We start from the raw sequence: 27,870 nt of genomic DNA on the forward strand, positions 1-27,870 counted from the left end.
TCTTGGAGGCTCTCACACTTCATGCTGCAGTCAGGAGCTCCAGGGAGTCCAGCATGATTCTTCTTACCGTGCTGTTCCTTTGCATCATTTCCACCTACTCAGCCTCTGTTAAAGGTAGGTCTGTACTGGGCTTGGTTCAGATTTTGACTCAGCAAAGGCATAACCAGTGCGTGTATGCAGATCTGTTTTGCATCAAAAATTATCTTCTTTACTCGTCTGTCCTTGAGTAATACAAAATGCATTTAGTAATTACAAAGGTTTCAGTGCTTGTGGCATTCATGTCAGCAGAGGGGATGGAGGAGACAATGTTTTCAGGTGCACAGGGCCAGTGGTGTGAGCCAGGAGACTGGGGATCTTGACCTTGCTTAGTCAGGACATGCCATGGGAGCACCAACTTGCAAGGGGCTATTCACACACTCCGAAGTTAAACACACAGAAGTGCTCTGGTGGAGCAGAGCCAGGAAGTGCTCAGGGCTCTCCAGGTTTCAGCTTCTGAGCAGTTGACTCAGCTACCACTGAAGTCAGTAACAAGCATCCCATTAATTTCATGGGGAGCTTGCTCTGCCATAAGTCATGAAAACCTGAATGTCTGCACAAGCCCTGGGAGCAGGGCTTTACTCAGGTGTCCTGACAAAGGTCAAGGGTATGAAATCTGGAGACTGCCTGCTTCAGCAGCACCAGTCTACGAAGCAAGGAAAGGTGTCTTTAGTAGTGGCTCTTTGAGTACAACCTGACATTAAATTCAGAGGAGCAGCAACCTTAAAACATGAGCTGACACCTAGTTTTTAGTTAATGAGGATGTCCTCATCGTGATGAGGAGCGGGGGCGCACGCCATCCTAGGTTAAAAAGGCTGTAGAAGGTGCTCTCATGGGTGCCTCCTCCTGCTCCCTGCAGGGGATCCAGAACACTCTATCTGTGTAAGCACAGAGCAGCAACGTTCCTCCGTCCCCCCTTACAACAGGAGTTATAAGAAAGAGAAGTTTGCAGGCAGTTCCTCTACCCGTGAGTGTATTTCACGAGACTGCAAAGTAATGTTTATGACTAGATACCAACATGCCATGTTTCTGGTGGGTGTTCTTCCCAGCTTCTCCTTAAGATAAATTAAGCAAAGCTCCTTCTTGATGTGAAGTAATATTTGTTTGTCACATTACATCCTCAGGATACTGAGCAAGCATTTTCTCATTAATTAGTCCTCCCTTCAGCTCTGTCAGGTCTCATCTCCCTCTTGTGCAGAGAGATTGAGAGCTAAATTACTGGCCCAAAGGCCACTTAGTGCCTCAGTGACAGAGCTGGGATTAGGATGAGTGTTTTACCTTTCCACCAGGCTGTGCTGCCTTTTGGAAGTATTGAAGGAATATTCTTTTCTTTTAAGTCAGCTAGATCAGCATTCACGAAAATTTCCTACTGCAGTTCAACTTGAAAAATGTTTTCAATGAAGCGGATGGGTTTTGCTTTTTAAAGCTATCCGGTATCAGAAACAGTGGCAAATATAATTTATGAAGGTAGAGCCAGCAAGTAGAGACGCACATGCTGTGCATGCCATATGTATTAATAAAAGGCACAGGACTTGACAGCTGTCTCTACTCATGCAGTGTAACCTTCTGTATTATACAGTATCATGATTTAATTATAGACTTGGCATGTTACCCTTAATGACAGACACTTAACATTACTAGTCAAACTATGTGTTATGCACTCCACCTTGAAAGCAGGCACTTCTGACCCAAAGAGAGCATGGCTGATTGCAGTCTTTATGTCCATCTCTCCTCCCTTCTCAGTCAGTGGGACATTTGCCATCAGCTGAAATGGCAATGGCTATATGGGCAGCAGGGATCCCAGTGCTGTGCTGAATACAAAGGAAAGAGCTTCTAAAGGCAGGGTTTTTTTTAAAGAAAATTTTCCATTAGAAAGGTGTAGGAATATTCCTTTTTAAATAGTACCGGTGTTTTCTTCATGCAAGGTGGCATGAAAATTTAGTTAGGCTGTTTTGAGTACTGGTTCTGGGCAGCGATAATGTGTCTCTCCCCCTCAGCCACCAATATCCCCCTTGCCTCTCAAACTGACCATGCTATCCAATTGTCTCTCTTGGCTTCCCCATTTCCACTGGGGTTAAGTGCTAAGTCCTTGGGACTGCTTTCAATACTGCTTCATCCCTGCTGCTTCTCTTATCATGATTGACCACTGGCTCACCCTTTTCCATCAGTGACACCAGTCTTGCAACTAAAGGTGTCTTCTGCCCTGGCTCCTGCAGTGTTTTCCACGTATGAAATGGTGAAAGCTTTCAGAACCTCATATTATTCTAGCTCCCAGAAACACTTTGCAATTATTCGTCTCTTCCATGACACTTGGTGCATCATTTGCTCATCTGTTTCCTTCAGGAGGGAACAGCTCTTTTGTATGTGGAGACAAGCAAGTGCTAAAAGGGAGGAAGAGGCAAAGAAGTCTTGCAAAAGGGAAAACAAATCTATGGGTTGAGCTGTGGGAAAAGGAAGAGGATAGGTGAGAGGTGCTTTTAACTGAAAAGAGAGAGGGAGCAAACCCACAAACATCCACCTTAACTAATAAGACACGTGTCTCTCAGCACCCAGATCATTTTTCTTGGACATGCTTTTCCCCCACCTTTTACCTTTAGATGGGACTGTGTCACCCTCTGTGTTTAGAAAGCACCTAGTGGGTGGCATTCGTAAAATCTCAGCCAACACTAAATCATTAGCACTGCCATTTCTGCTGCAAATGAAGGACATTTTGAACCAGGAAGCAACCAGCTCCGAGGTACTGGAAGGAACCAGGGGTGCCCCTGAAAGGCGCAACCATCTCTGGGCAGGCACTGAACACCCTCTGCTCTCAAGGGTAATGTAGCTTCAAAGCTGACAGGAATGAGGGGAAGTGGGGAAGTGGCTAGGCAATTCATGGTAAACCTGAAGGAAGGGTTTTGAAGCAGACACAAAGACATGCAAAACCAGAAGAGCCCCATCGTGCCGACATTAATGCTTCAGCCTCCTTGCAAAGAAATCAATAGTTACAGCTTTGAGCTCCCACATGCAAACAGGTTGCTCCCTCTGGGATTACCAAAGTTGCTGCACCACACCTCCAGCTGGCATAAAGCTTAAGTCAGTTTAGTTCTGTGTAGCTTTGCCAATTTACACAACTTGCAGACCAAACTTGGTGGGCTCGCCGTTTTCCTCAGGGAAAGGTTCTTTGAAGCTGACCTTAATCTACTGCTATGACATCTGAGTGAACAGGGGAAGGAAGCGAGCAAAACCTTAAAAAAGCGGGGGGGGGGACGACTCTTTGAGCACTGCATAATATATCTGTCCAGCCATGATGGAACTACGCTGTACACCTACCTAATTGGGATCTAAAATCTGAAAGTGAAATAGGAAAAGACTTTGGTTTTCCTTTTTACCAATGCAGTGATTTGAAATTTATTTAGCAAAGCCAAATAAAACACTGAGGGACATGACATAAATCGAGAGAGACTGTTGATTCTCTGCAAGAGACTTTGAACACACTGATTACATTAGAGCATGCTTAAGAATTTGTCTGAGGTACTTTGATAGATTTTTCTTCTTCCCCTCCACCCCCCCCGCACTTGTCATAAGACTGAGATGCATCTCCCTGAGGACAGCACTTTGCTTTTCTTAGATTAACTCTGTTGTGAAGTTGTTGTTTCTGCTCTGTGCCTCCTGAAGTCCATGAAGAAATTCCCAATGGATTCAGTGGTGCAGTGTTTGGGTCTGAGAGGCTAGTGCCATGCTGCTTACAGATAGCACCTAAGGTCACTGTATTTGTATTATTTGCTTTGCAGATGTAAAAGCCCTTTGTGTACATCCAGCTTCTCCTCTGTTCCCTTCCCTCTACTAACTGACTTCATCAGTTTTTCTTGTGCGGAAGAGACCTTTGTAGCCATCCACATCAGAGGAGGGAAGCCTTGAAAGCAGTGAAGAGGGATGTTATGTATACCATTTGTGGCAAAATATTTAAAGGGTATTCAAGAAGAAACTGATTTTCCTTAGCGACAGATTTTAGGGGCACAGTATTAATTCCTGTGCCTGAGGCTGGGTAGAGAGTTGTGACACTGGTGCCAGATGTTCCCCACAGGGCTGTGCATGGGAGAAAAGAAAGAGAGGATAGGAAAGGGTGTGGTAGTAAGTACCACATATAAAAAGTATAAAGGAAAAATAAGTGTCATTTGTATTCTACAGATTTCATTTACACTAAAATGAGTGCAACTGAATCCCTAGGGAACAGTCTGTCTGAGTTATTGTTAATGCAGATGGAAATGGCAGCATAAATTGGGTATGCAAGTTGCATTTATGCTAGAATTTGGCTTTTATATCCCTTAAAATACATCAACTAACAGCAGAGGCACAGCTAAAGGGACAATTATTTAGTTTAAAGAACAAGGACTTAATTATTCAATCAAAAAAATATTGTCCCAATGTCTTCATTACATTCATGTCACCTCTGGGCAAGGCTCTCAATGGGAAGATTCCCAATAAACATGCAAGAGATGCAGAGAACAATTTCTGTTGGCTCCAACAAATTACATCAGTGCATTTCAAACTGCTAAGTACACAAATTGCGTGATCAATTACAGTATTTTGAGTTGCAAAAGATTTTGGATTAATTTCTAATGTGAACATGCCCAAAGTAAAGAATTTGACTCTCATTTATTTAAGTGTAGAGCTAGAACAAAGGATTTTGTGAACATTCTTATCTTAAATATATGAAATTAGTGTCAACTTAGTCTCAGAAAAAACCCAGCTGCTCCAGTGGGACGGCCTCTGTAATCCAGGCTAGCAGGATCAGTCCCATAAACTTTTGTTGGCGATTAGATTTTTAATTTTTCTAAAGGTGGTTTTTAGTGAAAATGACAGGTTATGTGAGTTAGTCAATTCTAAAACACTGTTTGGTTTTGCTTTCCCAACAGGGCATACTACTGGACCAAGCTTAAATAATGACAAGCTGTATAAGTTTGCTTACGCAGCTGAAGTGTATGTTGATCAGGTGAAAGCATCACTGCAGAAAAGTGCAGGATATCGGATTTCTTCTGGTGTGGATGTCAACCTCTTATGGAGAAATCCTGACAATGATGATGACCAGTTGATCAAAATTACGGTAATTGATGCCATCAGACAACTTAAGACATGCCCAATCCTTTCTGCATTTATCTAACTGCTAATCTAACCTTGAAGAACTCATTTTCAGAAGATGAGCTAAATCTTTTATTCTTCTCTAGTCCTATCAACTAAAGCCAGCTTCTTCGATAAGCTGATTCCTATATAATAAGACTTCACGAGGATATATCTAACATCATGAGCCAGAACTTCAGAATATCTCCGATATTTTGAAATTGCTTCATATAGCTTCTACAGCTTCAAACAACTGGTGTACAAGCACCTACCTGGCAGTAGGTTGTCTGAAGTCCTTGGTTCTAGCTGCAAATCATGACATTTGCTAAATACAAACTGGGTATTTAGCTTTACAGTGAGTTTTTCTGCCACTTATTTCCCTAGTGGTGAGTGCTGGTTTCTTTCGAAAACATAGACATAGTAATCATGGAAGATTAATGATCAGAGCCAGAAATGAAGAAATAAAAAAGATGTATTATGTGATTTAGTCTCTCCAGCCTACCCCAGGCCAATGCTAGGCTGCTCTCTACACGAAATTTCTCTGCTTTTACTTTGCTAGGTAAGAGATGTTCAAGTTGAAAATGTGAATGAACGTCCAGCTGCTAAAAACATCTTCAAAGGAAAAAGCACAGAGAAGATCATCGGGAAAGAATATCTGGAAGCTTTACAGAGGCCCATAGTTCTTGAGCTAGTCCGTGGAAAAGTAAGACTCTGTCTTTTAAAATTCAGTCCCTGAGGAAACCTGAGACAAATCTTTTCTCAGGGGCTTGGAGAATTTACCAATTCACTGTCCTCTCGGTGTTCTTAATATGCCATCATGTCCTATCTTTCTATATGAAATATAATAGTTTAGCACAGACTGTAATTTACCTGTACAAGGGGCCCTTGCATCCCAAGCTTCTTGTGCGTTGAGAACACCACACAGTATGGAAGTGAACAGCAGATTAGCCACAAATAAATGGCTACACACGTAGAAATATGCACAATTGCTGTGTAAGATCTGTGCTGTTGACTTCAGTAAGGCCAGGATTTTATCCAAGGTCTGAAGGCAGAAAAGGAGATACATTTTGTCATGAGGGAGGTTATACAGAGTCTGTGAGGAACAGTGTTAATCACTTTAAACCCTTCTGAAAGATCTTAGCATGACTGCTTTTCCCACCTCTCTGGCTTGCTTATTTACTTCAGCGTCACCTGCAGTTTCAACAGTCCCACGTTAAAGAGCTTGATGCTGAAAGAGCTACAGCCTTTCCTGTTGTTCCTCTACTGGGAAACTGTCTCCAAAAATCGGAAGAGAAGGGACAGGGAGCAGGTGTGTCTCAGTGTGTGCCTGCATTTTATAGCCTGCCCTGAGAGAGCACCAAGGCACTGTCGCACCGCGGGAGCACACGTGCCCAAAGGTAGCTCTCAGAGTCCCAGTTTTGCTCAGAAGGGGATTCAACTAAATCCATCTCCCCCTCTTTTTCCCTGCCAGAGCTGCTCGCTTGTCCCCTTGCACACAGCCTACTGCTCTGCCCAGGGAGCCCCAAGGCTTGAGCCATGGCTGCTCCTGCCTCCTCTCCGCCCTCCTTCACCCTCTCATTGCTCGTCGCACTAGGCCAACAGCCCCACTCTCCCTGCTGCAGCCCGGGCAACGCTCGGCAGGCGGGACGTGGGCAGAGGGGCAGTGAGAAAGGAGGAAGGTTGAAGGTCACGCTCCCTTTTCTCTTCTGCAGAGCGGAGTGAGGGCTGTGACACCCTACCCCAGCAGGATCTTTACCTCCTGCTGTAAATAGGCACTGAGCACATACCCTGGCCGCCAGCTCAGCCTACTGAATTGCAGCTGCTATCATGCCTGCTCGGTAACTTTCAGACTCAGCCTTGTCATCAGTTTTACACAACATAAAAAGAAACAGGCCAGCACTGGCTCCCGGCTGTACGCATCCCTAAATGAGAATGGAGGTCTTGGAAGAACACAGTCAAAATACATCTGCTCCTAATACATTAAGCAGTTCACACACTAAGACTGAGATGTAGTACTAAAAACTCAGGCTTTTTCTCAGGTAATAGGGTCTGTACACTCCTTTTATGATTTCTTTGTGGTGTAATACTTTCATCCCTGGTACAGTGATTTCACTTTCCAGGGTTGCTCCAAGATAACACGCTGATTGTACAGTTCCTGAAAAAAAAGTGCACTTTTAAAGCACCTTGAATGCAAAGTGGAGGTGCAAAGTCTTGTTACCAGAGGAGAGGCTCAAGCACAACAGTTGACCCATGAAGTGCAAAGGTTGTGATGTGTTTGACACGTCATTTAAGTAATTTTAACTGTGATTTACCTATGATTCATTCTGGGGTTTTGTAACCTGTGATTAAAGTGCAACAGATATTATGCCCCTGTGGGGAGGGATTATCTGAGGATTATGCAGAAAAATGAGTCACTTGTGAAATTATGTAAAATTTCTCATTTCCCTTCTAAATTCTCTCTAATTAACAGGAGGAAAGATGCTCACTGCACTGAAACTGTACTTAGGTACAGCTAAAGCCCGAAATGTGTTTGTACTGTTATCGACAGGCCCTGCAGCCCCTGGAGTTTGCTTAAATAAGGGCCAAAGGTCCAAATTCAGCTTCCCATTCAGAAAAAAGTAAAGGGAGTTTTTCTAGAGAGGATTCTCACTATACTTTTCTCATTTAACCAGATTTGTTATACACTTGGTTTTTTTTCCTACAGGTCAAAACCTTCTACTCATATCAAAATGAACCTGGTTTTACTCAAAATATTAAGAGAGGTCTGGCTAGCCTTTTCCAGCTACAGCTGCACTCTGGTGCTGCCCGTGAGGTATGGTGGTATATCCAGCAAGATAATCATCATCAGAGAAAGAGCCGAAAGGCAGACCTGTGTCTCCTGCTGACTTCAGAAGGAATGAACTGTGACAGAAATCACACCTCTGATTGCATTTGAGGTTGCGGATGTAAAGACAGACTTCTGAATATTTGGTGACAGAAATCAAGTTGCTGCAATTAACATAAAGAATTGCTGAAATCCATTTGATTTTAAATGCTTTTATCAGTTTAGTAGAATTTGGTAATAAACCAACTTAAACCAGGTCACTATAAAACAGATTACACCGATGTTTAAAGTCGGTTGATTCCTAAACTCAGTTCAATGGATTAAGCTATTTTAAATCAGAGTATCCACACAAAGTTAGTAATGGTTTAGCTGCATCTATTTAACCTGTGTTACATTGCTAAATTTCTACATTTCTCCACATGAGCAAAGCTGGAATTTAACTCGAACTCGTGACTACAGTGCCAGCTGCCAGGTGTCTTCTAAATTTTTTGTTTAAACAAACATTGTTACTTTCCTTCATAGCTATCTAATGAAAAGTACCCTTGCCTATCCAAAGCAGGTAGTTAGAAACACTCAAAACTGGTAAATAAACCCAAGCAGTGCAGCATCTCAGGTACAGGATTCCAACAGTGGAGAAAATGTTTCATCTTTGGAAGGTGTTCTGGGGTCCCAAAGATAAATTCAATAAATTGTCCTAATCTAACTCTTTTTTCCAAGGTGGACATATCTGGGAAATGCAATACTACTTACCATGTGCGGCAAGATCAAGTGACTAAAATAAAAGCCCTGGACTCCTGTGAAATAGAAAAAGAAGGATTTACCAGCCACAACCAGGTATGATTTCTTTAACAAAATAACATCTGCTCTGCCTGTTTAAAATATATTCTTAGTAGCTATTACTCATTTTCTCAAGTCCTTTCTGCATTACAGAAAGCAAATTCTACATGTACATTTTGTAGTATTACTAGTACAAATTTCATATGGGGGGGATTCCCCTGGGGGGAACAGAGAACAGATTCTCCTCTTATGTAAACCACCTTGGCTCAGCTGACATTGAGTACAGCACACCAATTCACATAATTTTTTGATCTCATCCGTAACATATTTTAGTTTCTATGCAGATTTACAGCACTTTTGTCCTGGCTGTACTGAAGTTTTAATCGATGTGAGGCTTCTTTTTTCTTTGGAGGAAAATAGTAGATACAGCCACAGTCATAGTGACAATAGTAACCTTTTTCCAGCTGCTAAGTTATAGCATTTAACATTCACAATAAATTCCAGGCAAGACGCTGACTCCTGAATGGAGCCCGGTCAGGCTTGCCTGGAAGGTCAAAGGCTTCCCTAATGCACAGGTGTAATGTAGGAAATGTGCCATAGAGGTAACTGAAACCCTACTATGGCATTAATGGTCCTCCACTACTAGTAAATGCCTTTTTAGGCAGTTACTACTGAGTGCAGGCTGGACACATGCTGAAGGCACTGGGATTCTCCACATCTGAAACTGACCTTTCTCAGCTCAGAGATGTACAAAAGTAGCACACGCTCTGTTAATAAACCCCCTTAACACTATGACTGAATTCTGGATCTTCACACTTGCCACAAAGACTTCGACTTGTTTACAAACAGATCAAGCAAGGTGGCTGGCTTTGCTTCCCGGGTGTGAACATGATGATCTTATTTACAAGACATTTCCCTGGAAAAGCTTCTCATCTTATTTAAAGTGTATTTTAACTAAATGTAGTACTGGGCATTTTCTCTGTTGCAGCCTGCTCCATAACTGCCACCCCTCCTTCCCCTTTATTTTCCCCTGGTACGTATTGAATTTGAAACACATGGTGCAGAAGTGAGTGGCTTCTTGTTGCAGAAGGCATTCTTGAGAACCTGATTTATAAGCTTAGCTTGAGATACTGTCAATCCACATGCACCTTCCTCATTTGGGTCTATTTCATTGCGAGTTTTGCCCTGATTTGGAACTGTGAGCTTTTTTCCTATTCTGTTGTTTATTGATCAGCCTTTTTTCTGGTTTATTTTTAAATTATTTTCAGATTTTAGATGTCAGTACAAAAGCCACATCTGCCACAATTTATGTGTTGGAAGACAGTTTCATTAAATCCATTAAGGCAGAAGAAAATTATGTTTTGCTTCTGAATTCCCGACGAAAAACAGGTGCCAAAATAGTTTCAAAGTAAGTTGGGCAGTTTGACTGTTGTTGATGGTAGCAGGACTAGTGGTTCAAGTCAGCTTTTATATGTATGTCTTATAGCATCAAGATCTAAAGCTGTAAACTCTCCAGGTGAGGATTTAGGTCTCTTTTGTATCCATATGGTACCTAGTCCAACTTTGATTAAGGGCTCTACCATACTGCAAATAATAAAGAATGGCATTCATAAAAAGTTAAATTAAAACAGCTGGAATTGGCCAAAACATTTTAAGCAACACATTACTTCTGTAGGTGTTCTGTTTCTGTGTCCTCTCATTTCTTAAGAAATACTTCCAATGGATCTCCATTTCTAGTATGTGAAAGTTCAGAAGTATAGAAAACAAAATCTACTGCATAGAAAGGAAACAACAGTGAAACCTAGATCTGTGTTAGACTCCAGACTCCAAAACACTGGAAGTTTGGAGATACTCATACAAGATAAATGATTTGGGCATCTCCTTAGTATTATGATATTAAAAAAAAAGTACATTCAAAATCTCACTTTCCAGATCTTCTTATGAACAAATATATGAAAAATTTCAGAATGTATATGGTTACTGAAGGCTGTTTACCAGGTCCTATAAATCCATACTTTCGGAAGTCTATTATTAAGGTATTTTATGCCACATACCTCTAGCAGTAATTCTGCTGGTATCAGACACTTCTGTTACCCTAAAAAAGCCATAAACTTGCCATGTTCTGAACATTTTAAATTAAGACTTCAATGACTCTGTGTTCTATATTTTTGGTCTGTGGAGGGGTATTTTTTTTCCTCTTGCTGTGATTTCTGCATTTCTGCTCTAACATTTGAGCTCTAACTGTGTCTTCACTGTATGGGTACACAGGCAGAGACTGGAATTGAAGTCAGTGCAAGCTGGCCCTGGACTGATCGCTGGGAAGCATGTTGCCAGTGTTATCAAGACCTTGGACTCCAGTTACGTTGCTGTGTCACTAGTAGCAGACCCAGTCAAATCCGAATGCAAGAAGTGTCCTTCAGTAAGTAAACACAGGCTTGTTGGATGTCAGGTGTGTTAGCTGAGCAGAAGTGTGAAAGAAGCTTCCATCCAAGCAGCCCACTTGGAGGGGTCTAACGTAGCAATATAAAATACGCCCCAGAGTGGGGATCATGGTAGTGATGTAATGGTCCTCTACCACACAAGGGTGTTTTAAGACCTGCCTCTAAAAGTACCAACCTTTTTGGTCTCTTTCAAAGATTGAGTGCAGTATTTCTCAAGACCAGTAGAAAATACAACACCCTTTCGTTTTATTTCATCTTTGCCAACCTTGAGTTGGCAGAAGCTTATTTCCTCTGGGTAATGGAGTGGGAAATTACTTTTAAGATGGTTGGCCAGTGTTTATAAACAATTCTGTCATGGAGGAGCTGAACTGCTCCTAGAAATTGCAGGTAGTTAGCCATTCCTTAGGCAGGCTAACCATTTGTTGGTAATACATCTAGCCTCTTCTTTCTGCCTGACCCTGAAGGAAGCCTTTTATTTAAAAGACTTTATAGCTATTTTATAAGTGTAAAATGGGGCTTTAGTATTCTTGGCAAGTCCAGTACTGTTCTTATTTTTGCCCTGGAAATAAAAAATTACCTAGTTTTTTTATATTTAAGACATCTAAAGACTACTAAGATCCTGGTACTGTACATGCATCATCCTTTGTTTTACTGATGCTATTCATCATAAACTAATATAAATTTCTATGGTGATTGTTAGCAAACAGTTTTAATGCTATTACCATTGTGGAATGAATTTAACAGTGAATAGGAACATTCATTTCAAGATTATTATTCTCTGTCAGTTTTTGATAAGCAAGGTAAGGCTTCTATTCAGCACACATAATTTTAATCCTCCAGAGATACTTCTTATGAGCACAAATACCTTAGTATATTGGAACCTGTGCTAGTTATTTGGAAGTAGCATTGCACTGTAATAATTCATCTTGCCTAATGCTTGTTGAGCCGCAGAGAATATAGAGAAATATGTTGCGGGAAATGAAACCGAAATGATGCTGCATGCGTGTTGGAGCAGTTCTGAGCAGGGAACGTCAAGGGATCTCAAACAGAGCAGGGACAGCTGCTTTTTCCCTGACTCTGCAAACTGGGGTTTGTGCTGACCAATTTGTCACTTGGAACCGAGTTTGTCATAATAGTTATAATTTCCAGACCAAGATAATAAACATAGGGTATAATTCCAGAGCACTGCCTGGGGACTGAGCTATGTCATGATAAACCTAATGGCACGATGAGAATGAAGTCCTGCTTTCCCACTGTATTTTACAGTAACTGCTATGAAAAGATGGGGTCTATAAACAGAACACTGTATCCAAAGCAGCAACATAACATTTGGTACTTATATATCATAGTATACATTAATGCCATGCTGACATGGTATGCCCTACAGTTTTACATTTTCAAAACCCTTTTAAAATCATAGCAGGTCTTATATCTATCTTTATGAATTTGGTAAAATAACCATGACTATCCCCACTTCACAGGTGGCAGCACTAGCTTCTGTGAGGTTATGGCCAACATTTACATTTAAATTTAGGCCTAGATTTCTGTGTTTAGACATCATAAAGCATGCTTTTTTCAGAAGAGCTCATGGTTCTTACTTTTTTTTATGCTCATGGTTCCTACAGGAACGGATGCTTGCCCCTTCTGAAATTGAGGTGGGTTTGTTCTGTCTTGTGCAGCCAACCTTTGTAGGTTGGTAAAGCAGCTGTCAGGCACTGACATTCAAAACCAACTCCTGCTCAGTTTAGGACCTCTTGGTTTGGCTTGAATTTTCCTAGAGTGCCCACAAGACCTCTGGTCTGATCTATCTGTCAGAGAGACAGAGATTCATGTCTGAGCTTGGCTGAGTTGCCATGTGGAAGTGCGTGCATCTGTGCCTGAATCCTTGGGGTATTCAATCCAAACTGCCTGACATTCACATCAGGAGAATGAGGCCCCTTGCAGAAGTCAATTGTGAGTGCTGGTTTTTAAAGTCCTGGTCACTGCAGGAGACAGCAGCTGCTCCTTGTAGCAGTTGTATGGTTAGAGCACCTCCCCAAAGAGGAAGACTTGGTCTCCGCTCTTTTTTGCTTGAGATGGCTCCAGCTCACATCTCCCATCTTGCTTGTCTCTAAGAGCAGCCCGCACAGCTGGGCTCTGCGCAGGAGAAAATACAGGCTTAATGAGGTTAGAGATTTTTTTGCCAGGCTATGGTGCAGCTTCAACAGGGGGAATAGAAGGTGCCTCATAAGTTTATCCAATTTCAGCTTATAATAGCCACACTGACCTTGGTGCTAAGCACTAATCACCAGTTGAGATTAACAGACCTATCTGTGCCTCAGAACAGGAGCTCCTCCCAGCTGGTCATTAATACTCAGGAAATATCCTATGTCTCAATCATTGTTGCCTAATTATTGTTTGTTACAGTTGATGGAAGTTGCACTCTGTACTGCTGAATGATACTTCTATTTGCCGGCAGGTTCGAGTGTTATTGCCTAATACAAAACCCATGAAGAGGGGAAGTGTTTTAGTAAAGGTCAAATGGGTGCTAGTGTTATTTCCCACTTGGGAAAACTGCAGTAAACACTGCTGCAAAGAACAGCTGAGTTTTCACCAAGGAATGTTCTCGATAATTTGAGATAACAGAGGCAAAGGCAAGTGAGAGAGGAAAGGTCAAAATACCTGCACCAGTTTCTTACGGGATTTTATCTGGAAGGACAGACATAGGTGCTGTTGGTACCACGTTGGCTCATTCAGGTAAAAAATGTGGTGGATCGAATAAATACAGTAACAACATATGAAGAAGCCAATACCTATTCTAATACCATCTTACCTGACATTTTGTACAATAACCACAAATCCCTCCCCATCTTATGCAGGTTTATGAATGAGAAATGGGAATTAATTATGGGACATTTACTCCTGTTCCACACTAACCACTTACAAAAATACCATCTTCTAAGAAAATATGATTAATTTGTGAATTGGGGATTGTGCATCTCACACTTCAAAAAAACTAACTTAGGAGAAAATGGGAACAGAAGGCAAACACTGTATTCACCAGAAAGCACAGTAAATTTGCAAGAGAAGAGAATTCACCTTATTCCAGTTACAGTATAAATAAACATGTTTTGTTCCAAAATAGATTGTATTTAAGGCAATGTACATTATCAGAAAATACTAAAGTGTTGGAAGAGAGACAGCTATAGAAAAGGTTTCAAAGATATTTGTGCTGGGGTATCATCAATTAAATCACACGTAGCTAAAGGATCAGCAATCTATTGGATTTCAGCTAATTTGAGCAATAGCTGGCCCACATATCTGCATTTAGTAAGTCTGATTTTGAGAACTGAAACCACAATCTGAGAGATTTGACATAACATGAATTATTCTGCAGCTTTCTGAACACTGGCAGAGCATCAGAGAACATATGTATCCTGAAAAGCTTTCCAAAGCTGAAGCAGCAAGAAGCTTTTTGTCCTTCATTCAGAACATCAGAAAAGCTACGAAAGAGGAGATACTGCAGATTATTAGAAGTGAAAATAAAGAACTTCTGTAAGTCATCATGAAAAAGCTTTCAAAAGGTTTAAGTTACTCAAAACTGCAGACTGGCAAATTGCTTGCAAACGGATTCAGTTCTACTGGTGATGCCCTAGCAATGCAAAAACAGTATTCAGTACTGCCTGCAGGAAAAGGACTTTTTTTTTAAAAGCTGTGTTTGTTCTTGTAGTATAATATATTTGCAGCACACTGTTCAGCTAACAGGATTGTATCTACAATGCAAGGCAAACATACTTTGTAGCTTACCCAAAGCTTCTCATCCCGACTGCTTGTTCTGAAACACTCCATAACTTGTTCTTGACTTCCCCATTTGTTTCCTTCAAAAGGAAATACAGCAAAGAAGGAGATGTTTCATGCCTGGATATTGTCCTAGTATTAGAGTTTGAGTGTGAACAGCAGGCACACCTAGACTTGGGAGTTGGAAAGCATTTCCGAGTCCCACCATGCAGCCAGGATCTTTCAAACAAATTATAACAGTTGTTAACAATAGAGATAAACCTGAGAGTAACTCAGGTAGCGTAGCTGCAATTGTGTATTTAGAAATAAACCACTTTTTTCTATTTACAACCTTGTCCTGTAAACTTTAAGACACTCTGGATAGTTCTGGTTTTTTAATACTTTTTTGGTCCCATATTTGCATAAATTCAAATATTATTATCCATGGATATGAATAATTTCTGGAGTTCATCTACCATTTTGAGGCCAAAGAATTCAGAGACACAGTTTTTTCCAATAAGAGTAAAAATTCTGTCTCTTACCTGCAATGAAGGTACATGATCTTCTTTCCTTCTATATGCAGCAAAGTCTTTTCAGTATTTTCTAGATCATTACAATGATATGTTCATTTCCACTTCTTCGTAGTCCGCAGGTAGTGGATGCTGTAACCTCTGCTCAGACCTCAGCATCACTGGAGGCCATACTGGAGTTTCTTGACTTTAAGGATGCAAGCACTTCTACCCTGCAGGAGCGATTCCTGTATGCCTGTGGATTTGCTCCTCACCCCAATGAAATGTTCCTGAAATCTTTAACTGTAAGTCAAAGGACAAAACAAATACAGTGGAGTAAATACTCTTGAGCATTGTTCCTGTCAAAGGGGAAGGGAAGAAGAAATGCCTGTTGCTGTTTCCAATTTTCCTTTCTTTATCCCTTCCAGGGTGTCCTTTAAGTGTGCCAGTAGCATAGAGCCTGGAAACAACAAAAATTCATAGGTCCAGACTGAAAGTCTATTTACTTTGTAAAATGTTATCAATATCTACTACTTGGAAAAGTAACATAATACTGAGTGTTAGCAAAACAACTTGAGGGTTCTTTGATTGTTGCCTTATCAAAGTCCTGTAACCATTTAATACTCATTTGTTTGTTTTTTTAAACATAGCTTCAAAATGAATCTACTATTTGAGACACTGAATGTAACTCAAGGGGAAAATGGCAGTCAGTTATTATATGTAATGATAGAGCAGTGCTCTGCTTAGCCTGAGCCCAGGCCATTGTGGTCATCACTGCCTTCACATTGCACTAATGTTCACATGAAATGAGGGAGGGTATTCAGCCCACTACAGACTGTGGTTCATCATATTTAGACAGAGAGACTAACAGCACTGCTTTTGCATAACAGGCTAAGTTCAAGGGTGATATCGCAAATGAAGAAATCAGAGAAACTCTTGTCATTGTCATGGGAGCGCTGATCAGAAAGCTGTGTGAGAAAGAAGGCTGCAAGCTTCCAGTGAGTATCTGCTGTTCACTTCTGGCCAAATTCTGGTCTGCAACACACGTGAATGATCCCTGCTGATGTTACTGGGAGAGCATGAGAGACATGGGGGGGAAATAAGCCCATAAACTCGTATGTTTGATAGAGAGAGGACTTTTTTTTTTTTCTTTTCTTTTTTTTTTTTTTAATAATGACATCTACTTTGTCAGCTTTAGGCTTTAATCTGGTCTATTCCCATTCTGTGGATTTGTCCCAGTTTGCCCTTGTTTGACAGAACTTTTTCTCACTGCCTAATCTGTCAGCAAAAGCAGTACTTGTGCTCCCTTTTTGAAAAGCTTTGTACGTCCTCAGAGAAACACTGGCAAACTCAGGATCTATTTAATATTTGCAATCACCCTAGGTTATTTCAGCTCTGTGAAGAAAATTCTTTGGTTCAAGTACTCAACTAAGCCCCAAACATGCATAGAACAACCCAGGAGGAAGGCTATCACCTTGACTATGGACTGAGTAGATGCTGGTGGTAGAGGATGAGGATGATCAGACAAGGCACTGCTGCCTGCTGGATCTCTGCTGTTTGGGATTGCAGCACACTGCTGAGAAGACACAGAGCACCTGAACGGCCCTTAGGAATCCCTTTTTCCTTCCCCTGTTAATTGCCAAGCACTGTTATAACATTATGTTATGAAGCACTAAAGAGCAGTTCCCTTGCCTTTTTTTGTGGGAACATGTTGGCCCACAAGTAAGACCTGTGAAGTCCCTGAATCAGGGTGGGGGCAGCCAGCAAATGATAAAGCTATGGACCAGGTGTCACTGCGGCTATAGCCACTTTGGTTATGCTTGAAGGAAGCCATCGACATACACTTTACAAATGACACCTTTGCTAATCCTGTGCAATGACGCTTTGAAACAATAGCACGCTAGAACCCAGCCCTACCCCTCCTACTTCTGCGAGGGAAAAAGGTGGATTTATGATCACCATTTAAACATGCTGTTGATTTTCTTTAGGCTGTTGTGGAAGCCAAAAGGCTGATTCTAAGTCGACTGGAGAAGGCTAAGAAAGATGACAATGTGAGGATGTACCTGCTGGCACTGAAGAATGCACTCCTTCCTGAAGCAATTCCGCTGCTTCTGAAGTACGCCGAGTCAGAAGAAGGGCCCATCAGCAATCTTGCTGCCACTGCCTTGCAGAGATATGATCCTTCTTTTCTCACCAAAGAGGTAAGAAAATATACTGTCCAAGAAAAGAAGTGCAAGAGACTGTATTAAAAATAAAGTATAAATTAACAGAGTTCATCTGTCAGTCCCACTCTTTTTAAAGATGCCCCACGTATGGTTTTTTTACCTCCAGGAAATTATTATATACACTTCAGTTCCAGCCAGAAAACTCTGTACACTCCTGCTTGCCAAATCCCAGCTCCCAGTCTGCCAATGCTAGTCAGCCTTTGGTTCCAGAGTCACATACAGCCATTGAACGTGGCAGGCAGTCCGCAGGGAAAACTGGGCTCCCTTCTCAAGAGCACTGCTTTCTCTGTGATGTACAGGAGACACTAGGAACACTGGGGCACCTGCGTAACCCCTGTTCTTTCTTGTGCTTTCACATAGCCAGGGAGAATGCATGAAGTTAGAGGAGGGTAAAAGAGCTGCATCTTACCTTGCAGCCTCCAAGAATAAGAGACGACATACAAAATAGCAGAAGCCCTGCTTCTGCTGCATCCCATTTCATACCTACGGCTGACAGCTGTGACTGAGGTTGTCAGGGTGCTGCTCTGCAACGAACATGCTGGAGGCTGTTCTGTCAGTGGGGCTACATGTCTCTCCATGGACTTCCCTGTAACAAAGATGGGTCACAACCTGCTCAGGGACATGAGGCCACCACAGGCACTATCTAGAAAATTAAAATCGCAAGATTCTTGATTTTTTTAAAGTACATATTCTTTTAATAGTCAAGCAAATCTCTCTCTTGATCTTACAACTACCACCACAGTATTTTGATCTTAGTGCTCCTATTTATTTACAGCCCCGCTGTGAAAATCAGTGTGGAAGGCTGTATTTGGACTGTGGCTGAGAGAACATAACAGATGCCCCACTTGCCCATGTGGTCACTGAGCTATACATGTCTTGTACATTCCAAAAGGACCATGAAAAACAGGGTGCTGAAAATATATCCTTATGTATTAGCCTTAGCTATGGAGCTAGCTTAAGCTGATATTATAAACGAGATTCCAACCTGTATTTTGCCCAGTCATCTGTAAGCACTGACTGAATAATCTGTTTCCTGACCAGGTGAAGGAAACAATGAACAGGATATACCACCAGAATCGTAAAGTCCACGAAAAGACAGTGCGAACCACTGCAGCTGCTATCATCTTAAACAGTAACCCATCCTACATGGAAGTGAAAAACATCCTGCTCTCCATTGGTGAACTGCCTCTGGAAATGAACAAGTACATGCTCTCCATGATCCAAGATATACTTCACTTTGAAATGCCTTCAAGGTACATTAAGTTCAGTATAAATAAATACAACTCATCCTTACTTCTTTGCAGAAACCCAAAGAACACACAGGTTCTCATGAATTACTACTGTAAAATTTAAGGACAGTATAAAAGGACACCTAATTTTTGTGTCACTTTTAAGTATTGATATTTCAGAATAAATCTCTGCATTTCAATGACAGTCATTTAATAGCTATTCACATTTTCAGAGGTACGAATAAGAATTAGGCATCTAACTTGCATTACTGTAAGAAATGCCATCTGTTGGTCTTAATTCTCTTGGTGGGGCACTTGCTTTTATATTTTAAGAACCAGTGAACCAGAAAAATTTCAAACATCACAGCACTAGAATGAAAATAATCAAAATATCTCTTCTTCTCAACAACATTAATTTTCAAGCAAGAGCTTTGCTTGCCTTTCTACCTATGGCTGCAGGAAGTAGCTGAAATTGGAAAAGAGACTCTGGGTTAGGGCAGATTTTTAGTGGGAAAATGTGAGGGTTTTGAAGACTCTCTTTCCTACAGGGAAATTCACCCTCTCTCAAATTTGATATTTCTACAGAACAGTAATACATTTGGTACCGTAACATTTTCGTGTCTCTGTGGTTTTGTTTGTTTGTTTGTTTTGAAATACTACAGCAAAACAGTTCGGCAAGTTCTGAAGGACATGCGTGCTCATAACTATGATCGCTTCTCCAAGATGGGCTCTTCCTCTGCCTACTCTGGCTATATTACACGTACGTAACCATGAAACTGCCTTTTAACCCTGTTTGTATTCCCGAACATTTGATTAATCCACTAGTTTAGTCACAGGTACCTTCTTTCTTTTTTAATTAAGGTGGTCCTGATGTATCATCCACATACAGCCTTGACATCCTCTATTCGGGCTCTGGCATTTTAAGGAGAAGTAACATGAACATCCATATTTTCAATAGAAATGCTGAACTTCATGCCAGCCAGGTAACTGCCACACTGTACATAAAAACTAAGCCAGTATGTTGTCCTCTTCTTACAGCTTCTAAATCAATTCAGCTAAAGTCTATGAGGTTTGCTGCACTGGGCAGAGAACTAGCCAGTAACGGGGGGAAAAGGAACTCACAACAGCCAATGAGGCGCTTGTTTGCCCTAACCAAAAAGACAGGTGTTTTGCTCTGTATCATATATCAAGTTCTGACTTTGGTTAAAGCCTACACTGTTTATCTGATATAATCAGTAAAAGCTTTGCGAGTTTGTAAAATCAAGTCCCGTGTTTCGGGTATAACACAGAATGGAAATACAAGGAGTAGATCAAATGTACGAATCAAAGAGATTTAAACGAGATGCCTCAGTTTTGGACTTCTCTTAACATTGGCAAGTACCTTCAATATTATAATCCTCCTGAATTTCTGCAGGACAAAAATTGTGCAGCGGAACATCTTTGGGCTTTCCTCCCAACTGTCTGTGGAAAATAGCTGTATGAATAAAGGCAAATGTGTTTCAAAGAAAAGTAGGCTCGGGGCTGTGATCTGCATGTGGGCAAATTCTGCCTGCATCTAAAGGGAAAATACATGCCATGAGATTATTTTATCTTCCATTTTTGTAGCTGCTCTACCTAGCTCCCTTAAGTCTTAACCCCATACCTTTTCGTCTACAACTACATAAATTAGAGTTAGGCTCTTAGACATTAAGAAAATGTGTAGAGTTGTTAACAGCCTGGGCCAGGCAGAGTTTTTTCATTGATTCTGTGTCACTGTTGCTTCTTAGGTGGTGATTGAAGCTCAAGGTCTGGAGTCCATAATAGCTGCAACTCCTGATGAAGGCGAGGAAAACCTGGACTCCTTTGCTGGCATGTCAGCCATTCTGTTCGATGTCCAACTCAGGCCAGTTACATTTTTCCAGGGGTACGGTGATTTAATGTCTAAAATGCTCTCAGCAACTGGAGATCCCATTAACGTGGTGAAAGGACTTATCCTCCTGACAGATTACTCACAGGTACTAATAGCACACTGTTTGCTTCTTTTTCTGTCGCTTAAGCACAGATGCTCCCTCCCCCACACTGTTATGTAGGACATCTTTTTTTCTTTCTATTCAATGCTGATAAACCTGATCAATGTTACATAGGCTTCTCTTACTATGGGAGCAATAGAAAAGTAGTAGGTATTAAAAAACAGAATGAAATTACATGAAAAGCAATCGAGAACAAAGGTGAGAACACATATCATTCTAGAAAACAAAGTAACACTGAATAATAGCAAATCCAACTGAGTTTCCTGTAGAAAACTCATATTGCTATCAGCTACGGCCTCCCCTCCCACAGTTTCTTGTAATACAGTATTGTCCCATGTGACCACCTAAGTTTTCCTCTTCACGAGTTGTCCAGAGACCTTACATCCAATTAGGCAATAACTGGCAGATTCTGAATGAATGAATCACTGGTACTCAAACTTTCCCAGAGAACTAGCCTTCAAAGAACAATGCTAAGATGTCCAAATTTCAAATGCTTATTTCTAGGCAAAACGAGGAATTAAAATGAGGATTACACAGTTTTTATGCAACTGTCACCCCAAATGGTCTGTTAATTTTATGCTCAAATTAGACTCATGTACAAATATAACCAGCTACATAATGTATTACTGGAGGACTGAAAATCTAGACATCTCTCTGAAAGTGCAGGGCCAGCATTTGGCTTGATATTTTTGTTCTTCCCAAGCAGGGATCTCCTTAGAACCTGTGGATTTAACAGCAGCACTCAGCTCATGAAACATCTGGAGGCTCAAACTTTACTTTTTACTTGTCCCCTTTAATTCTTGGCAAAAGAAAATGCCAAAAGCAGATGATGAGAAAATCCACTCTGATCAAAAATTACACAGACCCCCCACCTGCACATGACAGCTGTCCCCATCCTGAACCCAGCTCAGCCCCTTTATAATGGTATTATAAGTCTAGAGGGCTTCCCATGTAGTGCACAAATTGGCTAACTAAAGCTCATTCCAGCAATGCTTTACAGTTCACACGCAGATTATGGGCAAAAACTTTACCATGACCTATTTAACAAACAGACTGCAGAGGTGAGAAAGATAATCATGTCCAGTCCTGAGCATACGAGCATGGTGTTTACAGAACTAAAATATTTCCAACTGCTGTGCATGCACCAAGCTCCATACATACCCTGGCTGAATCAGCTGGCCAGGCACCCTGAGAGCTCTGCCAGCCAGCAGATTCTCCACTCCTCGATTTTGGAGAACCTCACAAAAGTCTGGGGCACAGCAGGGCTGGGACTGCATGCCATTTTTAACACTATCAGGGTATCACATTTTCGGTCAGTCACTGACTCTGGAAGCCTGAGCAGCAGTGTGATGAGATAGGATCCCTCCCTGCTTTCTCTCTTGGGTTGCCACTAGCACAGTTGCTGTGTAAGCTCTTTGGGACTCAAGCAGTGGACACAACCAAAAGCGTGTGTTCACAACCAAAAAGGCACTTGTTCTTACCTCTACACCCCACAAAGGCAAAAATTGTTTAAAGCACTGTTGAACACAGCTTCAGGCTGAGCTGTGTTTTAAACACAACACACCTTTCTAAGAATGGTTTTACGGCTACGTTCCACGTCAACAGCAACATCAACATGGTTTGGGCACTTCCACATAACCCAGTTAAGCTTCATTAGAGATGCTTTCACCTGTCAAGTCCCTGAACTGTGATTAGAACTGTACCAGAAAACACTGTCAGAATGGAAGTGTGAATGGCATAACACTGGAACTGAGGAAAAACAGTGCATGAGAGCCGTAATTAATCTAGCTTCCTGATAGTTGAGTACTACCTCCAATTTCCCTGGCCAGCATGGACAGGCCTTGCCCAGAACATAAGCCCCTTTACAAATTCAGACTGTAGACAACCAAGCCAAATGTGGATTTATCTTCCTTCAAAGAAGGAAACCAGGCATGGGAAACAGTGCCCATTCTATGATACCAAAACTCAGTGTGCCACAGCTGGTCGCAGTGTGATTTCAGAACAGGCGAAAACCAAACGTAAGATACAGACAGGGCAGTTGAGATTGAACATCAAAAGGACGGCTTGGAAGCCAAGACTGGAACCTAAAAATGGGGCAACTGAATTGTCAGGAAAGAACGTATGTAATATTTGGGTTGCAATTTTTGGATTGGCTCAGCCTGATTTTGAGAAAAGTGATTTTTAAATATTAGAAAAGTTCTGCTCCCCTATTGCTGTTTATAAGAATCATTTTGCACAGAAAGACCAAAACTGAGTTGTACTCAAAGTGCTGTTAAATCTACCAAATAACTGCCCCCCTGGCAAATAGCTTCCTTTCATTAACTTTACAACTTCAGTAATCACAATAGGCACATTTTGGAGAGGTGATTTCCAAGTTAATAATATTGCTTCTAAAGCTTACACTCCCACCCACCATCTGTAATATCTTTTCTTACATAACTCCACAAACTGAAATCAGAGTGTATTTTACAGCCACTGCCAGTTCTCACAGCGTCATCTGAGGGCTAAGAATAACCATTCAGAAGTTATAATTCCCTCTATAAAATAAACAGCTCTGATAAAACTTTTTTTGAGACTCCTAAGTCACCTACATTAAAGTTCAGTAGTGTTAATATTTCTCCTAGGCAACACACCTGCCAGAAGCACAGAGAAATTAAATACTGTATTAATAGGTCAGAGAAACCATATGAAAGCCAGACCCCAGTGGAAGATAGCCAGTTCCCAAAGAAGTGCCTGTTTCAGCCATCTCTGCATTGCATTACAGTAGCACTGTCAGTGCAATACATAAAGAAACTATTTTTTAATTGAAACATAGCATGTTTCAGCATTTTAAACAGTAACAAACTACCGATTCTGATCTTTCGGATCACATTTTTCACTGCAAATGACACACAAAGCTTAAAATAGGAAGGGAAAGGAAAATACTGCTCCTGAGGAGGCTGGGTCCCTGTGATTTACATCTACCATCAGCCTAGATCGGATTTGCACATGAGGCGAAGTACAGGACTGAGTTCTAAATAAGGAAATAGATGAGCTAGTAAAACACAAGTGCTTCTTAGCTTCTCTGCAGGTGTCAGTGACAAACCTGACTTAATTCTAGGTAGCCTTTAGATCCTTAAACTGTGCAGCCATTGCAAACCAAGCCTACTCTAATATTATTAGGTGTAATTTGACAATGCATCTAAAAATATCTGCCCCACTGGTTGTGTGTACATGTCTCTGCCAGAACGTATACTGTTACCTCCTTGCTCATTAACAGCTACCCACCAATTCAGTCCCAATTAAAAGCATAGTAAAATAAAGTAAAACAAGCTTTATCTCCACACCTAAACAGACCAACAAGGTAAGTATTCCTTGCCCCATTGCAGTCAGTAGAAAAACTCCCGTTGATTTCAGAAAGACCACAATTCCAACCCATGATTTTTACTGGGGGAAAAATAAGAAATCAGAGCACAATATGACCGCATTTGCTGGGGGGGTACTGGATTTATAAACCACAGCCAGCCCACTGCATTCTTACGTTAAATCTCACACCCACTTCAGCAGCAACTGACTGCCAAGTTGGTTCTGCCAAGGAGATTGTTTCAGAGATTGATTGTTTACCCTAAAAGGTGATGTAACCATATACAGCCACCATAATTATACAAGTCCTCCATTACAGCAGGAAAACTTCAATGCTCTGAATAAAAACCTGCCCAAATGTTGCTCCTTGCTATAGGGATTAGGACGCTAGACTGTCTCTGCTTGCTTCTTTCTTAAATCTTGAGACAAAATTAGCTGGAACCACTGGGCTACTGAATAGCTAAGAAGAGAAGAGAGACTTTTAAGGTCCCTGGAAATCAAAAAGGGGGGGGGGGGGGGGGAATTCGGTATTCACATGCCCTACAAATGGCTGCAGCATTACAGGTGCTGAGAATACTGCAGGCACAGAAACCCAGGAGGAGGGAGAAAACCAGCTGGGAGAGAGGAAGAAGTGTCCTGGACACAAGGGATATGATCAAAATAAACTTTTCCCAAATTAATGGTTCCTTTAAAACAGTGAATTAATCCACCAGTTCTTAGGGAAGCAGGACAACTATATAAAGTGAGCTGGATTGGCAAGCTGAGTGAACCTTAAAATCTTGGCTGTGTGTCAAAACTTAAAAGTAATGAGCTGCCATGACCCTGAGCTATATTATCACTTCCGAAACGGACTCCACGTGATGCAGTTCCAGTCCAGCCACAGAGGTTTCAAGAAGCCATGAGCACACTTAATGTTTGATGGAAAATGCATTAAATGCAAATTCACAGTGGCAATTAAGGCGCCTTAGCTTATGGGCTTGGCCACCCAGTACAAAAGGGAGTAAGGAAACCACGGAGGTCTGCAGTCAGTAACGGGGATCTACCTGTGCTTTCTGACGGCTCTAGGAGATTCAGCTGCAGTCCGGGCCGAGCGCCAGCGCGGAGTTCCTGGGTGGCCTGGCCATCGACATCTCGGGAGGGATGGAGTTCAGCCTGTGGTACAGGGAATCCAAAACCAACGTCAAGAACCGGTGAGATACTCCCAGCGTGCTCTATAGCTGTAGAGAGCTCAGGATCCTGAGCCCTGGTAGTCCCAATGAGAAGAATTTAAATGTAAAAGACCTTGCAGTTAAAATTAAACAACAGTTATGTGCATGGGAGAACATTTGTACTTCTTTTTTCCTTTCCACCTGGGTAATACCAGTTCCTGCTGGTCTCATCTGAATTTATGTACCGTTACCTGAAGAACAGGCTTCTCTGAGGGGAGTTTTTATGTATCAATGGTAGGACTGTTTGCAATTTAGTTTCCTTTTTCTTAATGTGTTTTGAATTAATTGTAATGCCTGAATTTATTTGCAGGGTAGCCATGTTTATAGCCGGTAACACTGAGGTGGATTCCTTCTTTGTAAAAACTGGTATGGAAACCACTTTGGAAGCAGAAACAACATTAGACTTCATCTCCACGGTGCAGTTTTCACAGTACCCATTTTTAGTCTGTATGCAGATGGACAGAGTCGAGTCTCCGTTCAGGTAAGAATTAAGAGCACACAATTTCTGAGGCGTCCTTCCAGCCAGCTGCTGAATCTGGAACTTTTGGTGTTCCACGAGAGATTAACAACAAAGGCCAAATTTCAGCCTAACACCATCAGGTGCCATGTAGGCTGTTACACACACCAGCCTCTCTGCTAACCCATTCTTCCATGTCCCTCACCCCTAAGCTTCAGAAAGGATCTTTTTGAAGATCACAACTTGCTCTGAATGTGCACTTTAGTCCAATTTTCTAATTTGGTTTTGCAAGTAAACTAACTCAAGTGGAAGGACACTGGTCCCCTTGCATACAATCAGTTCTGACGGTGACCTGAAAGTTTGCCAGCAGTAGTTCTGTATTACACTATTGAGAGAGGAACTGCATAGCCATAAACTAGCTGAAGTGGAAAGTTTTCTTCATCATCTGCTATTTACTAGCGTCAACAAAAGTACTTGGTGTGTTAAGCTCTTGAAACCGTTGAGTTCTATCATATTTTATTAAGGCACCAACTTTCCTGAAAGCTAAACAACTGCACAATAAGGTAAAAAAAGATGCTTTCTAGTAGCCAAAGAGTAGTAATTGCATTGCCATGTGAGAAGCTGGGCTTACTACTCCCTCCTAATCCCTATTTGCTGAGACCTAAGGGTGATAACATTTGCAAAGCCTGTGCCAGATTTCCATTCGGGCTTTTCTGATCCAAAAGATGCTAAGCTTGAAAGAAGTTAAAGGACTTGAGGATCTCCAGGAAATCCTAAAAAACCAGTATCTGTTATTCTGCAGATACTAAACCATCTTCTGATTATATCTACACATTGTGGAAGTGTAATCTCATCTGTATGTAAAGTGTTTCTCTCTAGCCTCACCTACAGGGTACAGCTTTTGTATAAATTTGCTAATGCCAGACCACCGTGTTGTGTCTTTACAGGCGTTACGTGACTAAATATGAAAGTCTACCATGTGGCAGACGGTACGTTGCAAGGAGAGGGAAAGCAGAACTGTTGGCAGGTAATGAATACCCTCTCCATCAAGAGAATTCCAACATGTGCAGGAAGGTTTTCGGCGCAGTGTCTGATTCCTCCAGCAGCTGGTTTTGAAATGAGCACCTGAGCTTTTGCTTTCCTGAATCCATGGCTCCCTCAATGACTTAGGCTTGTACGTACCGAACTAACTTGGAGCTTGATCTTGCACTACTGCAGTTAATGGGAAATTTGCCATTGATTTCAACAGGCCAGGATCAAACTCGCAGTGCGTGCACAGTGTTTACATATTAACCTATATTTAAGACTTTTGTAAAAAAAAAAGCTAAGGCAAATAAAGACCAATTTGGTAGTATTCCATGCACTCCCTCAAGGGTGGTGCTAGTTCTTTATTTTTACTTTTTTGTGCCAAAAGCAAAAACAGTCCCTCATTTTTCTTTCTTGGGGAATACTGAAGTCCATGTTTTTGACATGCAGTAAGAACAATTATGATGTATAAAGAATGATTATTTATGAATATATTTTAAAGTATTTAGGTGTTTTAGGCCTATGACCAATCCTCCTTCAAATATTCAAGTACAATTCACATCCAAATGGGACCATGAATTCCTGCTTACTCAGTATTGCCTGTTTACAAAAAAGCAGGTTTTATTTTACATTATTTTAAAGGGCTTTCCCTTTTTTTTTAAGCAGTCAGAGCTTGATTATTATTATTATTATTTATCTTTTGGGGTTTTTTTATTAACTGCTATAGTTGAATTGATTAAAAATGTGGGGTGACATTTCCACACGGTTGCCTTAATTCTGTTCCCATTGAAATCAATGCTATAATTTCTGTAGCTATCACCAGGAGCAGAATTAAGCCAATAGTGGTTGCCCTTCAAGGTTGCCTCCTGAAAATCTGTGTCCCTGTGTGTAATCAAGGCAAGTGTATTTCAAAAAATGAGCACCTACTAAG

At 41.3% G+C, this 27,870-nt stretch overlaps 1 protein-coding gene across 1 annotated transcript; it reads left to right on the forward strand.

Moving 5' to 3' along the window:
• MTTP (microsomal triglyceride transfer protein) lies at positions 1 to 27,228 on the forward strand. The gene is made up of 18 exons (XM_010586185.1): positions 1 to 114; positions 4,935 to 5,122; positions 5,696 to 5,839; positions 7,841 to 7,948; positions 8,678 to 8,794; positions 10,006 to 10,145; positions 11,006 to 11,156; positions 14,555 to 14,712; positions 15,580 to 15,748; positions 16,334 to 16,441; positions 17,432 to 17,644; positions 18,710 to 18,921; positions 19,560 to 19,657; positions 19,759 to 19,880; positions 20,664 to 20,891; positions 25,314 to 25,438; positions 25,767 to 25,937; positions 26,861 to 27,228. The coding sequence occupies exons 1-18, from the start codon at positions 54 to 56 to the stop codon at positions 27,027 to 27,029; spliced, it is 2,682 nt and encodes an 893-aa protein (XP_010584487.1). The 5' UTR covers positions 1 to 53; the 3' UTR covers positions 27,030 to 27,228.
• The last annotated feature ends 642 nt before the right edge of the window (positions 27,229 to 27,870 follow it).

Source organism: Haliaeetus leucocephalus, unplaced genomic scaffold (assembly GCF_000737465.1).
Source record: "Haliaeetus leucocephalus isolate CR32 unplaced genomic scaffold, Haliaeetus_leucocephalus-4.0 Scaffold140, whole genome shotgun sequence".
Lineage (NCBI taxonomy): Eukaryota > Metazoa > Chordata > Aves > Accipitriformes > Accipitridae > Haliaeetus > Haliaeetus leucocephalus.

Coding starts and splice junctions, on each gene's coding strand:
- MTTP (XM_010586185.1), top strand. CDS start 54: ATGATTCTTCTTACCGTGCTGTTCCTTTGCATCATTTCCACCTACTCA. Junction 7,949..8,677: donor ACTCTGGTGCTGCCCGTGAG/GTATGGTGGTAT, acceptor CTTTTTTCCAAG/GTGGACATATCTGGGAAATG. Junction 10,146..11,005: donor GGTGCCAAAATAGTTTCAAA/GTAAGTTGGGCA, acceptor ATGGGTACACAG/GCAGAGACTGGAATTGAAGT.